This window comes from Ipomoea nil, unplaced genomic scaffold (assembly GCF_001879475.1).
Source record: "Ipomoea nil cultivar Tokyo-kokei standard unplaced genomic scaffold, Asagao_1.1 scaffold3169, whole genome shotgun sequence".
NCBI lineage: Eukaryota > Viridiplantae > Streptophyta > Magnoliopsida > Solanales > Convolvulaceae > Ipomoea > Ipomoea nil.
Genome location: NW_017619597.1, coordinates 3198986 through 3213510, shown reverse-complemented (window position 1 = coordinate 3213510; position 14525 = coordinate 3198986). Strand labels below are relative to the sequence as shown.

At 33.5% G+C, this 14525-nt stretch overlaps 2 protein-coding genes across 2 annotated transcripts; both read left to right on the top strand.

Annotated features, from left to right (window-relative positions):
• Positions 1-3981: 3981 nt before the first annotated feature.
• LOC109167583 (mitogen-activated protein kinase 7-like) lies at positions 3982-6296 on the top strand. The gene is made up of 3 exons (XM_019316623.1): positions 3982-4615; positions 4780-5207; positions 5321-6296. Exons 2-3 carry the CDS (start codon positions 4785-4787, stop codon positions 6008-6010), a joined length of 1113 nt encoding a protein of 370 aa, XP_019172168.1. The 5' UTR covers positions 3982-4615; positions 4780-4784; the 3' UTR covers positions 6011-6296.
• Positions 6297-8614: 2318 nt separating this feature from the next.
• On the top strand, positions 8615-13661 carry LOC109167581. Its single transcript, XM_019316620.1, has 6 exons — positions 8615-9078; positions 9810-9888; positions 11505-12167; positions 12265-12516; positions 13260-13420; positions 13485-13661. The coding sequence occupies exons 1-5, from the start codon at positions 8643-8645 to the stop codon at positions 13417-13419; spliced, it is 1590 nt and encodes a 529-aa protein (XP_019172165.1). The 5' UTR covers positions 8615-8642; the 3' UTR covers position 13420; positions 13485-13661.
• Positions 13662-14525: the final 864 nt, after the last annotated feature.

Sequence of the window (14525 nt, the reverse complement as noted above, 5' to 3'; positions counted from 1 at the left end):
TAAAAAAAAAATCCAGCAACCCAAATACTCCCTAGTCTCCCATAAAAAATTGATAAAGAAAAGTCATATCATTAAGGAAATTAAAAATAATTAAAGTAAATGTAATCATTCTTCCAAAAAGGCTGAATCCGAACTCTAAGGGCCCCCCACACCCCGGCCCGACAGAGCATTTGGGAGGAAAAGTAAATGTAATCATGCTATAATTATTTGTAACTGTATATTAATTTCATTTTGAAATTATTGGTTCCCATATTTGATTTTTTTTTTTAATTATTATAAACATAAATGATATTTTACTAATTAATTTATGATATTTATCAAATTGTATTTTTTTAAAATATAGTGTTTTACCCGTGCGTTGCACCGCAATTTTTTTTATTATTATGAATTTAAAATTAAAATAGAAAAATTAAAAAGATGTTAAAATGTATAATATAATAATATAGTTGGACTTTTATATATTTGGTCAAATATCTATTTTCATAACATACAAAATTTAAATTTTTTATGGTTAATATAATCTCTAATCATGCATGTACATATTTGGATAAATTTATAGGAAAAATTCATATAATTAAGTTGATTTAATCCAAATTTTATTTCATATATATTATAATTCTAAAAATATGAATAATAATAACTAAGAGAATTGTACTTAGAAATCGATAAAAAAAAATGTAAATTCTAAATTTTGTATGAATAAATATAAACTCTAATCGGACGCATATCCTTATATGATTGTATAATATATTGTATATACACATAATATTTATTAATATGTATATATTGGAAAATCCTATAATATAATTTTATTAATTATAATTTATATTGATAGATTTATACTTAAAAAATTATATTTAGAAATTAAAATGTTTATGTGTGTATATTTAAAAAAAATTATAAATATCCATGTTTTGTTAATTTTATAATTTTATTTCTTTAATTATATTTCATATTTTATTAATTATAATTTAATGAAATTGTCACAAATATTTTTATGGAAAAAATCTTATATTTCTCAATTTTATTAATACGGAGTATATTTTATAATTTAATATAGTGTTTTAACATTGCAATATACTCCGTAATATTGATCATATTGAGAGAAATAGTACTATTTCGAAAAACATGATTACAATATATAGAACTTATTTTCATTTTCAAAAACAAAACAAATGAACAAGTCTAGTGAAATTTATGGTTAACCTGACAATTTGGTATATAGCAAATTTGCATGACACTATAAAAAATCAAATTTATTTACAAAAAAATATGTATGTATTAACTTATCAACAAATTCCCATAATGTCATACGGTGGCTTAGAGAGTCTAGTCCAACATTTTATCATTAAAGCATGGTGTTAACTAGCTACTACGTAAACATAAGGAAATAAAGTTATACATTTACTACTAAATACAACTTTTGTATGTGGTGATATTAAGCCTTTGATCTAACAATTGATATCAGACTAACATTTATGCCATCTATATATAAATATTTAAGTTGTAAATATTTAATATGTTATTAATTTTGTAGGTATTTTGTTATTTTCTTGTAACAGAATTTTATCTTTTTTAATGAAAATTTGGCTTAGAGTTAGTCGGTGGTGGAGTGTCAGCTTACCAACCACACCAAACCCATGGAATCTCATATACATGCATGCTAGTTATGTACATGAATGATTTTAAAGGAATAAAGGATGGTATTAGTGTGATGTTGATTGTTTAGCACTCCACAAAATGATAATTCTCACCGGTCCATCATGGCATATTTTTATAGAAGGTTACAAACTTACCATATTACTTAATTGACTTTTTGAAACATTATATTATAATAAATTAATAATCCAACTTAAATCATACAAAGTTTGCTTAATTAACTCAAACAAGATTCACTTTTAAAAAAGCTAAGTTGTTTAATTAACTCATCAAAATTTATGGGGTCGTTTACTTCATTTCTCTGTTTTTCCATTTCCAGTTTTCTATTTCTCCAGTTTTCCTTCTCCATTCCTCCAATTTTCCATTTCTCTGTTCCTCTAATTTTTCATATTTCTAATTTTTGATTTTATTAAAAACAATAATCCCATATAACATTTGTACATTTCTACAACAAAGATAATAATGATAACAACAACAACAACAACAACAACAACAATAATAATAATAATAATGATAATAATAATAATTTAATAATAATAATAGTAATAATGATAATAATTTAATAATAACAACAACAAATTTGTGTACATAAGGAGGAGGAAAAGGGAAAAAGGAAAAAAAAAAAGATAATAATAATAATAATAATAATAATAATAATAATAATAGTAATAATAATAAGAAGAATAAATTTATAATAATAATAATAGTAATTAGCAAGTAGCAATTAATAATAATAATAATAATAATAATTAGTAATAATAATAATAATAAGGGCACGCACAGGGAACGAAAAAAAGAAGCTAGCTGCCTAGCTTTGAGGTTAAAACAACGAACGTGCAAATAATGCTAAGCGCAGGATTCGATACCAAGACCTCATCTTTAGCACTATTCACGCGTGTCCATCCCTCCATTTGGAGAACATCTATTTTCCTTTCTCCAAAATTGTATAGGAAGTGGAAGAATGGAGATAGAGATTAAAATTGGAGACATAAATTTAGTAAACAAGTTTTTCAATTTTCCTTTTTCCACTTCTCCAATTTTCAATTTTTCCAGAAAATCCTCCATTTTTCCAAGTTAGTAAACGACCCCTATATGTTTCATTATCTATATTGGACTATTATATTATTGATTGATAATGGCAAAAAGTATTAAGATAATTCTAACTAATATTCAAATTAAATTTTAGATTTTTATTAATTTAACTGATTATTAGTTTAGATTTTTTTATTGGAATAATATATTTGAACCTTAAATTGTAATTTGTAAATATAATTATAAATTATATATTAAATACCGAAGCAATAATTAATAAATTTATTCTGTGAATACTAAAACTTTCTTGGAGGTATTGGATAGTATTCATTCATGCTATATAGTAATTTTAATTTATTTATATACAAGGACAACAAAAATATGAAACAAAAAACATAAAAATTTCTACTATCTGACCTCAATCTAATTAGCACGCATATTAGTTTTCGTTTGACCATTTTTGACATGGGGGTGATAACAGATATGATATTTTTGAGTTCTCGATCGGCCGATGCCTTAAAGCTCGAATAAGACATTTTTGGCTAGTAGTTAATTGAGCTCAGAACAACAAAAAATAATACCAACCATGAGTTTTGATTGTACTGAAGCATCCATACTCGATACCTATTTATATATATAAAATGCCTAGAAAATATTGGTGAACTCCATCAATATTTTTTCAACTTATTCTTTATAATTTGTGAGGGACTTTTTTTTTTTTTTTTTAGGAAAAAAAATATGTTTCCATTTGAAAAACACAAGATTCACATGAATACATTTGTTTCGATCAATAAACACGCCAATATATAATTCATGAACTTGTAATGGTATGTTTTTTGCTTTGAGAAAATAAAATAAAATAATAATAATAAAAATCGGGAAAACCGGACAAGTAAAAGGAAAACGAAAATATAGGGAAAAAGTGGGGGCCCCACGCAGCCGCTTTATCAATAGATCGCCGCCGGCCTATGCGTCCCTCTCCACGTGGCCTCGCCGTTCCGTTAAGGCGCCGTCAGCCGTCGGCAACAGTATCCCATTACGGAATGTCTCATCTTCCCTTCCAACTTCCAACTGACTCTCTCTCTCTCTCCCCCCCCCCCCCTCCTCTCTCCACCACCTCGCGAGGTTGATTATACACAACGCTAACTAATTAAACCACACGAATCTTCCAAAACCTAACAGCATATTCCTCAACTAATCAACAACAGATTAATTAACAAGCATCCTTAACAACGTAATTAAGCCGAGCCGTGATCTCACTCTCTTCTCGCCCACGGCTTCCACGTTACTTACACCGCTGTGCCCCAGCCCCACCCCACTCGCCTGTCGGCTTCAAAATTCAAAGCTCATCCGAAAAATCCCCTCCGGATTTAATTAAATACAACTAATTTTAGTAATAATCGAATTATAATCATAGCTGTAAGTTACTGTTCCATGCATGAATCAGCGTACGACAGCAGATGAATAATTTGACGCAAATCCAACAGATTTTCCGGAGTGGTGAGAAAAACAGACACTAGGGTTGTCGTGTTCTTGGAGATCGATAATCTTTATCTTTCCAAACCCAATTTCTTTCTTTCTTTCTTTCTTTCTTTCTTTCTTTCTTTCTTTCTTTTTGGTTAGTTGTCTCTTTCTGTTTCTATATCCACCCCACCCCGTATGGTTGATGCATATGCATGTATAATGTATCTATGTATCACCGGAGAAATTTCAACTGACTTTTCCAATAAAAATAGAAGAATTTCTGTGAGGGTTAAAGAATAAATCTGGGCTTTACTTGTTCAGAGATAAGAATCCTTTTGAGTGGATAAAGTCGCAGTCTTGCAGAAGTTGTGGGAAGATTGAAGATAAAGGAAAGTGCACATTCGGGGGAGACTGAAAAAGGGAAAGAACAGAAGATCGCCCGAGATCGAATTGCCGGAAAGTAAGCATCGATTCCTAGCCCCTTTACTCTGTTATTTATTATTGTGAGCGAATAATTTTACTTCTATTCTCTTTCCTTTTCGCAATCCCATCTTAATTAGTTAGGGTTATCTGTGAATTACGGTTAGTTAGGATTGATTGGGAATTTGTGACGGAAAATTGCAGGCGGAATGGCGACGGCGGCGGAGCCACCGAACGGAATTTGGGCGCCGGGAAAGCATTATTACAGAATGTGGCAAACAGTGTTTGAAGTGGATACTAAGTACATTCCGATCAAGCCCATAGGTAGAGGGGCGTACGGGGTTGTCTGTTCGTCGGTGAACAGGGAGAGTAATGAGAAAGTGGCAATCAAGAAGATCAATGATGTGTTCTCCAATAGAACTGAAGCCCTGAGGACTCTAAGGGAGTTGCAGCTTCTTCGTCACATTAGGCACGAGAATGTGATCGCCTTGAAGGATGTTATGATGCCCGTTCATAGGAGAAGTTTCAATGATGTTTATTTGGTTTACGAGTTGATGGATACCGATCTGAATCATATCATCAAGTCGTCTCAGCCCCTCTCCAATGATCACTGCAAGTATTTTCTTTTCCAGGTACATATACTATCTATAGTGTTCTTGATATATGAATCTACTGCTTCAAGATTTTGTTTAGAATCTGTTCCTATGAATCTTCTAATGTTGTTTTGTATGTATTGTGAAATCAGCTGCTTCGAGGTTTGAACTATCTCCACTCGGCTAACATTCTGCACCGGGACTTGAAGCCGGGGAATCTCCTCGTCAATGCCAATTGCGAGCTGAAGATATGTGATTTTGGGCTAGCTAGAACGAGCCGGGATAATGGACAGTTCATGACTGAATATGTAGTCACTCGTTGGTATCGAGCACCAGAGCTACTTCTTTCGTGTGATAACTATGGAACCTCGATTGATGTGTGGTCTGTTGGGTGCATATTTGGTGAGCTTCTTGGCAGGAAACCCCTCTTTCAAGGGTCCGAGTGCCTCAACCAGCTTAAACTCATCATCAATGTTCTTGGTTCCCAACCCGAAGCTCATCTCCAGTTTATAGACAACTCGAAGGCCAAGAAATTCGTTCGATCCCTCCCATTCTCCCGAGGAATCCACTTCTCTTCTCTGTTCCCCCAGGCCGATCCTTTGGCGTTAGACTTGTTGCAGCAGATGCTTGTTTTTGATCCATCGAAACGAATCACAGTTACAGAAGCTCTCCATCACCCTTACCTTTCAGACCTTTACGATCCGCTTCATAACCTGCCTGCCCGCTTTCCTCTAAATCTCGACATTGATGAGAGCATTGGAGAACCCGTGATTAGAGAGTTGATGCTGAGAGAGATGCTTTATTACCATCCCGAAGCTGCTTACGCAGACGCATTTTACTAATTCTTTTAATTCAAGAAGATGAATAAGAAGAAGCCTGCAGGATATATGAGGAGCAGAAGAGGATTCTCTTATCAATCTCACCAAGTTTAGGACTTTGAATGCATCATTGGATGATTCTGTTTATCTTAGTGCTTGTTCTTTTCTTTTTTAAAAAAAAATAAAAAAAATCTATGCATTGTGTCAATGAATGTCTGAGAACCTTCTGTTGTAATTCATAGTTTTTGTAATGACAGATCAATCTCTAACATGTTATTAATGAGTAATTTTCACTTCAAATTAATGACCACATTGAAATGTACATGATTCAAGTTACTTGGTCTCGGTTCAGTAGCAGTTAGATTAGAAATGGTCTTTGGACATTAAAACTGGAAAGTATATTCACAAAAAGGAATGATTTTGTCACTCTTTTAAAGTGGCAAAACACTCTCTTATGAGTTTAAGTACTGATGAACAGAGTTACATTATGCTAACATTAAGAGATCATAGTACCTACAACCCATTTCACTCCCCGTCTCATCTCTATTCCCGTGGAGAATTTTTAAGGACGGAGAATCCCCGTCTCCAATCAAATTAGTAGTTTCGATATTTAAGTAAAAAATTTAAAAAGTTTTAATTTAAAAATCAAATTCAAATATTAATCTAGTATTAAGTCTTTAATTAAATACCGATGATGGAATGTGGTGGGGGGAGTGTATCTAGGGGTGAAAAAAAAAAAAAAAAAAAAAAAAAAAAAAAGACCGATCAAAAAGCTTACAATCAAAAATCAAACCACCCGATATTTCGGTTTCAGTTATTAAGGTTAAGAAAAAAACAGTTATTTTGGTTTTTCAGTCAGTTATCAATTTTTTAAAGAAAAAAAAAATCGAAGATTAATCTAAAAAAAAAAAAAAAAAAAAAAAAAAAAAATTAATCACATTTACATTTTGCAAGACCATAGTCTATCATATTAATTTTAATCACTTGTTGGATTGTATGGCATTTGTTAACCATATAATGTATAAATATATTTCATTTATATCTCACTAAACTGTTATTGTACTTGAGGACATTAATTTTAATTGATTATAAATACTAAGATATTGTTTTATTCTTTTAATAATTTAGTCTTTTAGCAGTAGTCAAATAAATAAAAATAATTTAGCTATTCTACTAAAAAAATTGGTTATATTTAACTGACAAAATCGTCAACTTCAGTTATATCGATTATGAAGGCTGATCGATCGATTATGAAGATTCGGTTAAAATTTCAGTTAAATAATCAAAAATCAATCCATGCTCACCCCTAGGAGTCGTTATATCGTGCACCGCGGTGCATAATCGATTATGCACCGCGCGTCAGACACTACAGTGTGTCTAAACCGATACTGGCTCACGTATTATTTTTATATTATCAAATGAAACTACAGTTATATCAAAATGATACTGTAGTTGTGGTGAAATGAAACTACAGTATATATAAAATGAAACTGAATAACATTTCACATATTTGAGTGTATATTGTACAATGAAGCTGTAATTATATTCAAATGATCATGTAGTTGTGTTTTAATGAAATTATAGTGTATATAAAATAAAATAAAATAACATTTTCACATATTTGAGTATATAAATATTGAATGAAACTGTAATTATATCGAAATGAAACTGTAGTTATGTTGAACTGAAACTGTAGTGTATACAAAATGAAACTGAAGAACAAAGTTATTTTTACCAAAGATTATATTTCTGTTCATTAAATAAAACGACGTCGTTTTGACAGTGTCGGTTTAGATACACTGTAGTGTCTGTCCCCGATGGAGAATTGATACAACTCCACATTCCTACAATAGTTATGCTGTGGGCTCGTGCCCAGCGTGCATCATGGGCACGGTAACGGTGCCGTCAGGCACCGTTATCTTCCCTCCTTTTTAAAAAAAAAAAAAAAATAATTTCAGATCGCTTCGTTATAGGAGCATATATTCACAGCTTTGTGTTCATAATTTCATAACTGTACATTCATAATTCCATAACTGTACATTCATAATTCTATAACTGTACATTCATAATTCTATAACTGTACATTCATAATTCAATAACTGTAAATTCATAATTTTCGAAGCTCTATGTTCATAATTGTAAGTTCATAATGTCAGAGTTCTATGTTCATAATTTCATAACTGTACATTCATAATTCCATAACTGTACATTCATAATTCCATAACTGTACATTCATAATTCCATACTGTATATTCATAATTCCATACCGAACATTCATAATTTTCGAAGCTCTATGTTCATAATTGTAAGTTCATAATTCCATAACTATACATTCATAATTCTATAACTGTACATTCATAATGTCATAACTGTATATTCATAATTTCATAACGAATATGCTGTTAACGCCGTTAACGGCGTTTCGAACAATTTTTTTTTTAATTAAAACAGCGTCGTTTTCACGAAAAACGACGCCGTTTTAGCGCCGTGCGCATAGCATAATTTGCCACATTCCTATCCCGTTCTTTGAATTTGGTCCTTGCCCCTATTAACCAACACAGGCCTAATTAAACTTTACACCAGACCGGGTCATGCGGCCCATTAAGACTGTTAAAATTACCGCCAAATCAGAAAACGATCAAACTATCAGGAAACGATGTGTTCATCTGAGCCTCGTCTTCGCGCCACCGAAAACCCTAGCGAATGGAGATTCACATGGGAAGCTCAGTCTCACGTCCCAATCCTCCGATTATACCTCTTCAACCCGAACATCAAACCCGCAGCTCATTGCGCCCACCTTCGCGTCGACGCAGTCTTCGAGCACTCTCTGCTCACTGTAAGCTTCTTTGAAACCGAGTGTCAAGTCGAGACCTCACTTCGAGTACCTATTCCTAGGGTTGTGGTCGATTTCGAGTCTCCTGTTCACTCGAGAACTCTCGACGATCATATTGAAGTTAAGCTCGCTCTTCTTCTTCCCGTTGATCATCCACTCGGTTCCAATTTTGATAGTATACTGAGCTCACTTGAAATAGAAGAATGCAATAGTGAAAGTTTGGCGTCGGATGGGGTAAATGAACTCTCTGCAGCCACTGGTAAGTATATTATGAATGCATTTTATTTTTTTAATCATCACCATTGTTTTGAAAATGTGATTTTTTGGGATGATCAAAGTGAACTTTTTTTTTTTTTTTTAATACATTAGCTGCTATGAATGTTTATACAATTTTGTTTCCTGTCTTTTGTGTTTTTGCTATCATCCTTATACACAACTGTAAACATTCCTATATTTAATGTTATCCAATCATTTGTATGAAGTGGATGTTTGGTGCATTGATAAGCCTTTGGCGGGTTGTTTTCTCATGTTGAGCTCAGAGGCATGCCTTAATAAAGGATGACAAAACACAAATCTTTGGCATGCTTTTTGTCAGTCCCACCCAACCCCACCACCAAAAGTAAGTGGTAAAAAATGGAAGAAGGAACTATCTTATCTGAAGATACTGAGCTTATCAAGTAAATATTCTCAGTTTTTTTGGGTTTACTTGTATGAACTTTAAGTAGCATGCTTATTTAAGAAAGACTTCTGCTTTGCATTTCCTAACCATTGAATGTCTTCCTGCAAAATGTAACATGAGGGCCTTAAAGTGTTGAGCGTTTTGGCTAAATCTCATAAGTGATAGTTCTATCATATTAAGATGTTATTCAGTTTAATTAAAGCACTTGCTGGTTTACTCAATGCAATTAGAAATTTAGATTTCCTAACACAAAAAAGTTTATTGTGCTTCATTTTTGTGTTATCCTGACTATAAATCATTTTGAACCTTAGATTTACAACGATTGTCTGCTGCTGGGGAAGTGAACTTTTACTGCAGAAATTGCACAACAAAGTTGACCAGGGGTATCAGGCAGGACCTCTCTCTCTCTCTCTCTCTCTCTGTTCACACATAGACATGCTCAGGCAATGACAAATAGACAATTAGACATACATTCTTTATATTCCCATATTAAATGGTCACATGTGGTATGTAATCTAAGTCACACTTACCCATAAATCTTCTGCTCCATCAAAATGAAAAGATGTGTGGTATATATTTTGAGAAGGTTGATTATTTTGAGATTTTGACTCCAAAAAATTGGGGTTTAGTGGTGATCAAGTACTTATCATGTTGACCCTTTGGTCATGGATTGAATCCTGGAAAGGTTGTGAATGCCTTCTATTCCAAGACCATACCTGATGAGGTAGTCTTTGCATCTAGTACTTTTCTTGAGATGCAGAATCCTACTTTGTCAATTCCTCTTAGGGTCCGTTTGGAAAGCAGGAAAATGACTTCTGGAAAATGACTCATTTTCCAGAAAACATTTTCATTTCCTGTGTTTGGCTGCACAATGGAAAACTGTCTTTTGGTGTTTGGTTCATTTTCCAGAAAATGAACAGCATAAAATTTACCAATAAAATTCTGTCCACAAAACTCCAATTCACCGCATTAATACCAATAAAATTTACACAACAAGCATAAAATTTACACAACAAGCATACCAGTTCACTGGTTTCTGCGGAAACTAGTGAACTGGTGCGAAACCAATTCACTGGTTTCTGCGGAAACCAGTGAACTTGGTTTCTGGGGAAACCAGAGAACTGGTTTCTGGTTTCCGGCTGAGGAAACCAGTGAAGAACACCACAACTAGTGAAGAATACTACACTCTAGATCTATGAAATTTGGAGAAAAAAAAAATTCAAACTGGAAAAGGATGAAACATACCTCTTGCTTTTTAAGTGTTGGTGAAGCTTTTGTGGTCGTAGGATTGTTGGAGGAGGAGGTGTTGGTGGAGTTTTCTCTGATGAATGTTGAAGGAGGAGGCAAAGTGAAGTCTGGAGTGTTCTTGCGAAGTAGCGTGAAAATGGAAAATGACTTCCCCCCCCCCCCCCCCCCCCCCCCCCCAAAAAAAAAAGGGGAAGTCATTTTCCGGAATTTTGCCCTCATTTTCCGTTGACTCAACTTCATTTTCCTTTGACCATTCCATTTTCAGCCTTTCCAAACACCAAAAACCCGGAAAATGATTTCCAGAAATCATTTTCCGAGTTTCCAAACAGACCCTTAATGAATTTCGTTATAAAGAGCCAAAATGTTTCTTTTTCAAACACATTTTATTATACATATTTTCGAATTTTTTATGGCATTCTTTTCAAGAAAATGAATTATTCAGAAAGACATTATTATATTATAATAAACTAAACAATGTGACTTGTTGCATAATTTGACTATGTCTATATTGGATTATTGGTGTACTAGGTGCATAAGGGTTAGAGAGTTCAAATTGTTTCCAATCAGTGGTGATGAATAAAATATGGTTCAACAGACTTTGCATGAGCAAATAATTAAATTTAGGGCTTTTGGAACTTTGAACTGAGCCGTTAGGCTTACGGATTTGGTTCTTAGATGGTCATTACTCTTTATTGTATACTTGTTTAGGTACATAACTGCAAATGACTTCATATTGTTGCTCTATAACTTTTATGCAGAGTTTTCAAAGAGATGCCATCAGCTAACTGGAGAGAAGTTGCAGACAATTGGTTTGGGACATGTTGTTGCTCATTTGGGGGTGTAAGTGAAAAGCTGGTAATGAATTATGCGAAATCTTATTATTGTACAGCAGGCTTGTGTCTATTGAGTACAACATCTGTTATTATAAGCACAGATGACCTTCTGGAGTGTGAACTCCCTGAAAGGAACAAACTCAAGAAATATGATTCTGAACTGAAATCAGACGACATCAGTTATTTGAATAAATCCATGCTTGGTAATGAGAATGATCAACAGAAAAATGTCTGCTTCGAAAATATTTGCAAAGAAGTGCAGGGAACTAACAAGAGCCACTTTGTAAATTGTTGCGCTCTTGATCCATGTGAATATCTTTTGGGGCAGCATGAATCTGTTGTGGATTTGGAACTCCCTGTGAATCAAAAAATATTTCTGAATGGTTTTCTTGGAGATGCTTTCATGGCAAGACCCTCCAATCTTTCAAAAGATATTGAATGGATTGAATATTTTTGTCCCAAATGTTCATGTCTTCTTGGTGCATATCCTAGCCATAATGATCGTGTACCTCTGGATGGTGGAGTTCGTCTCTATAAATTCTACATTTCAACTTCTTTTCCTGCCAATGGAGCTTATGATTTATTTAGGTTAGCTACTTACTTAAGCTTTGTGCTTTACCTTCATTCATCTTTCTTTCCTTATTCGTTTGAGAAGAATACACTAACTAATAAGTTCCAAGTACAGGAATTATAGCTTTGAGAGGATGTTCACAAGTCAGTTGCTTGAAAGTGCAAAGGATGAACTATCATTTAGGACTGTGGTTAGAGATCTGCATAACAAATGTCATTCCCTACAAATTGTTCTCTTGAACCCAAATGCATGGAGCTATGCTGGATTTTGTTTGCATGCCTTAGAACCAGCTCCCAAGATTAATGTGTATCCTGTGATCAAGGTGTTATTTTCTGCTAACAACAATGATGTGCAGCTTGAAACTAGGTGTGCCTTTCAACTATCATATCTTACAAAACCAGATGTTTAATTTATACATGTGTGTATTTGTGTGCATATTTACCTTATACCATCCCTACCCCCTTTTTCTTTTACATCTGGATCGGGGAGAGTTTCAGGTGTGGTTATGGAAAGTTGAATGTTGGGACCTCACAAGGCCTTTTGCATTCCACTTCCTAATAGAAGGACAAAAAAGCAGTTTCATAAGATAGTTTCAGCAGGTAGTATCTAAGAAAGATTCAAAATATAATGGTTTATTCAAATCTTGTGTTATACGGGAGAGACAAGCAGTTCATAAAAATGATGTGGAAAGTTTATCTATCCAAGAGACTCTTTATCTTTTTAAAAATGGAACAATTGGTTGCTTGTTAACTATGTATCCTAACGAAATATATTTGATTATCAAAATTTTAGGCCATTGAGAACAACTGCTTGAAGGCTAACTGATCTGATCAAGAAAATACAAACACTGAATTTAAGGTCATGTATATTTTTGTACATGTGATGGGCTTTGGCAGGCATTGTATATGGATCATATCCTTCGTTACAGCATTTAATCACAAAATATATGTGCCACATGTTTTAATATTAGTTCTGAACACCTTTTCCCTTTTTTGACCTGACTGGAGACTTATTGACCAGTCCAAACATACAAAGAGTTTGAGATGTGATCATGTAGGGTATAACTTGTTCTCTCAAATGTATTTTCTTAAGGTGTGAATTTTATGCAGGAGCATAGAAGAATGGGTAACAAAGAAGCAAGCTCAAGAGGTTTACCTGTTGCCATCTCAAATAAAAGAACTGATTGCAAGTTTGAAGACTGCACATATAACATATCCACAGTCGCATAATTTCTCACAGGGGTTTTCTGTGTCATCCCTGAAAACATGAGTTTATCTTTAATTTATGGATCCCATGTGATTCTGTATCCAAAATACCATGAAGTGTAAACAATCTGATCCAAGTGGTCTCAAAGATTATAAACCGTGTGGTGACCTTGTGAGTTTGCTAGCCAAATGCTTAGCTCATATAAACTTTTATGAATTTTGGAGGCAGTAGCTATTAAATATGTCAATGAGAAATTCTGACATCCAATGTGTATGAACTTTGTTACATATGTAAGATTAGTTCTTGACATAACTGCAATGAATTTGATTGTAACTTTTGATAGTGGGAGAGTATGTTTGCCTTGCTAGATGTTACTGTATAGTTGTTGTTTTTTTCTCATAGTAATTAATTAGTGCATTGTCCAAGTGTTATGGGGTAATAAGTTTGCAGTATCTTTTAATAAAATCAAATCTAGTAGTGCCCAATCACCAGACTCAGTCATAAAGGGTTGTGCAGTGGATTCCATCTTTAGTTCATGGTTGAAGCATAACTTCAAAATTACAGGGGGCTGAGAATAAGTTGTGAATTAGGAACAGGAACAGGAACAGGGAAACATGTATATATTTTTCGTGATTGTATTGGTTGCTTTCATGTTTGTTTTGCTGTTTCTAACCAGATTTTAGACACGTGAATTATATACTGTAAAACTTTTGCTGTAAAAAGTGGGTAGCACCATTGCTTGTTTTAGTGGTGAAGGAAGATTAGGTGAAAGGGCATTGACAATGTACTAGAAGACAGGATATAAAGCAGCCGCGTGTTAATATTCTGAGGTGAATTATTATAATTGTGTACTGAAAAAGTTGATAATGGTGATGAGGCTCAACGTTGAAAGGAAAGACAGTGGAAGTGTAATGGTACTATCCCTTTTTCGGTAAGTCAATGATTCCTTTGATAGATATCATTCTTCTTTCTTCCTTTTTCTCAGATATCACACACACTGGGGCAAAGGATTGGAATCCGAATATCAATCCACCAAAGATGCATTTGCCCACAGATAGATATATAGCCTTCCTTCCACAGCCACAGGTATGTACTCTAATTTTTGGTTAGTTTTTGATTAATAATTGAAATAACTAAAAATTTTAATTTTAGTGTTGAATCGACAAGAA

Bases quoted from the DNA above. Each gene is read 5' to 3' on its own strand.
- LOC109167583 (XM_019316623.1), top strand. From the start codon at position 4,785: ATGGCGACGGCGGCGGAGCCACCGAACGGAATTTGGGCGCCGGGAAAG. The intron at 5,208-5,320 runs GTACATATACTA...TTGTGAAATCAG, and splicing joins GCAAGTATTTTCTTTTCCAG to CTGCTTCGAGGTTTGAACTA.
- LOC109167581 (XM_019316620.1), top strand. From the start codon at position 8,643: ATGTGTTCATCTGAGCCTCGTCTTCGCGCCACCGAAAACCCTAGCGAA. The intron at 9,889-11,504 runs GCAGGACCTCTC...ACTTTTATGCAG, and splicing joins AAGTTGACCAGGGGTATCAG to AGTTTTCAAAGAGATGCCAT. The intron at 12,517-13,259 runs GTGTGCCTTTCA...AATTTTATGCAG, and splicing joins GATGTGCAGCTTGAAACTAG to GAGCATAGAAGAATGGGTAA.